Source organism: Stegastes partitus, unplaced genomic scaffold (genome assembly GCF_000690725.1).
Source record: "Stegastes partitus isolate 25-593 unplaced genomic scaffold, Stegastes_partitus-1.0.2 Scaffold196, whole genome shotgun sequence".
Lineage (NCBI taxonomy): Eukaryota > Metazoa > Chordata > Actinopteri > Pomacentridae > Stegastes > Stegastes partitus.
Window position 1 is genome coordinate 516,705 of NW_007577927.1, and position 1,587 is coordinate 518,291.

At 53.0% G+C, this 1,587-nt stretch overlaps 1 protein-coding gene across 1 annotated transcript in view; it reads left to right on the forward strand.

Annotated features, from left to right (window-relative positions):
• LOC103356383 (semaphorin-3D-like) overlaps positions 1-1,581 on the forward strand; it is a 44,338-nt gene extending 42,757 nt beyond the window's left edge. Inside the window, exons 16-17 of the mRNA XM_008280490.1 lie at positions 458-582; positions 656-1,581. Of these exons, the coding sequence (XP_008278712.1) occupies positions 458-582; positions 656-1,060 (530 nt within the window). The 3' untranslated portion in view covers positions 1,061-1,581. The remainder of the gene's footprint in view (positions 1-457; positions 583-655) is intronic.
• The last annotated feature ends 6 nt before the right edge of the window (positions 1,582-1,587 follow it).

Genomic DNA, 1,587 nt, shown 5'->3' on the forward strand with positions numbered 1-1,587 from the left:
TGTGGCGCCCTCTAGAGGATCAGTTGTGTAACTGCAGTGTAACTTACGTTTCCTCCCTCAAAAATAATGACAGTGAAATGATGGAAGTGTTCCTCCTGCTGCTGTCTGCAGGTATTTATGTTTATTAATTATGTTGTTTCTTATTTAGGCTGATTTTCAATCAAATAAACAGAAAAAGACTCAAAATCGTTTCAGACCAACCAGAAGGAGACAAAAAGAGCAAAAAGAGCAAAAACAGATCAAGAAACCAGATCAGAAAAGTACCGAAGACAGGCTGAAAATGGACCAGTGTGGTTCCAGCAGTGACTAAACAGAACCTATAAATGAGCGTCTGTGTGTTTAAAAGCTGGTTCTGGTCACCTGTCCTCTCAGAACCGATCTCACCACAAACATGCGGTTACTTCAGTGTCTGTGTATCTCTGAGAGCAGTCGATGAGTGTCTGTGTTTCTGGGTCAGAACCGGACTCTGTGGAGCTGAAGCTGGTTTACGGCGTTGAAGGAAACTCCACCTTCCTGGAGTGTTCTGCTCGCTCCCACCAGGCCGAGCTCCACTGGACGCTGCAGCAGCCCGACGGCACACAGGTGAGTTCTGGTCCCGTCTCTGAACCTGTCTGTGTGGTTCTGCTGGTTCTGACGGTCCATCTCTCTCCTGCAGCTGCCTCTGAGCGACGACGACCGCCGCCTCCACATGAAGCGAGGTCTGCTGCTGCAGCGCCTGGAGCCGAGCGACGCCGCCGTCTACAGCTGCACTGCCCACGAGCAGAACTACAGCCAGCTGCTGGCCCGGTACCGGGTCCACGTCATCCCCCGCCACGGCCTCCAGCCGGGCCGCCGGCCGGCCGGTCCTCCGCCTCCAGCGGCCCACAGGAACTCGTGGCCGCCTCCGCCGAGGAGCTACAAGGACCTGCAGATGGGCGGCGGGCCGAGCGTGGACGAGTACTGCGAGCAGCTGTGGTTCCGAGAGAAGCGCCGGCAGCAGAAGCTCCGCACGCTGAAGCTGAAGCAGGAGAGCAGGAAGGCCCGGGTGAGGAGGAACAACCCTCCACGGGGGCCCGAGTGATGGGGAGAGACCCTCCAGAACCCCCCTCTGGTGGGCCCAGGACTCAGAGCCCGCAGAGGAACCAGAACCAGACTGTTTGCTTTCTGAGCAAAGAACGATCACAGACGCCTTCCAGACCGACTGATGTTAAACCAGAGAGTAGTTGATCTTCATCCTGGATGTTCTCACGTAGCTGCAGCAGAACTTCTCTAAACGTCTGCTCTCAGGTTCCACACACAGAATCAGCCTGAAGTCTGCTGCTCTAAATGATGATTTATAGTATTTTAACAGCAAAGTTCTACACGACAAAGTAACTAAGTACATTTACTCCAGTACAGTCAGCCACAGTACCCCAGCTTCAGGGTTTTTGTATCACGACTTCTTCTTCTGAATCAGACGCAGCAGAAGCTGAAGAACAGCAGCCAGAACTCTGATGAATTCCTCTGAACTCGTGTGTTTTTCGGTTGTTTTGCGGCTCAGCTTCGGATGTTTGACGTCTTTAATGTGCACATTTACACTCACAGTGAAAAGGGAAGTGATGCGTCTCT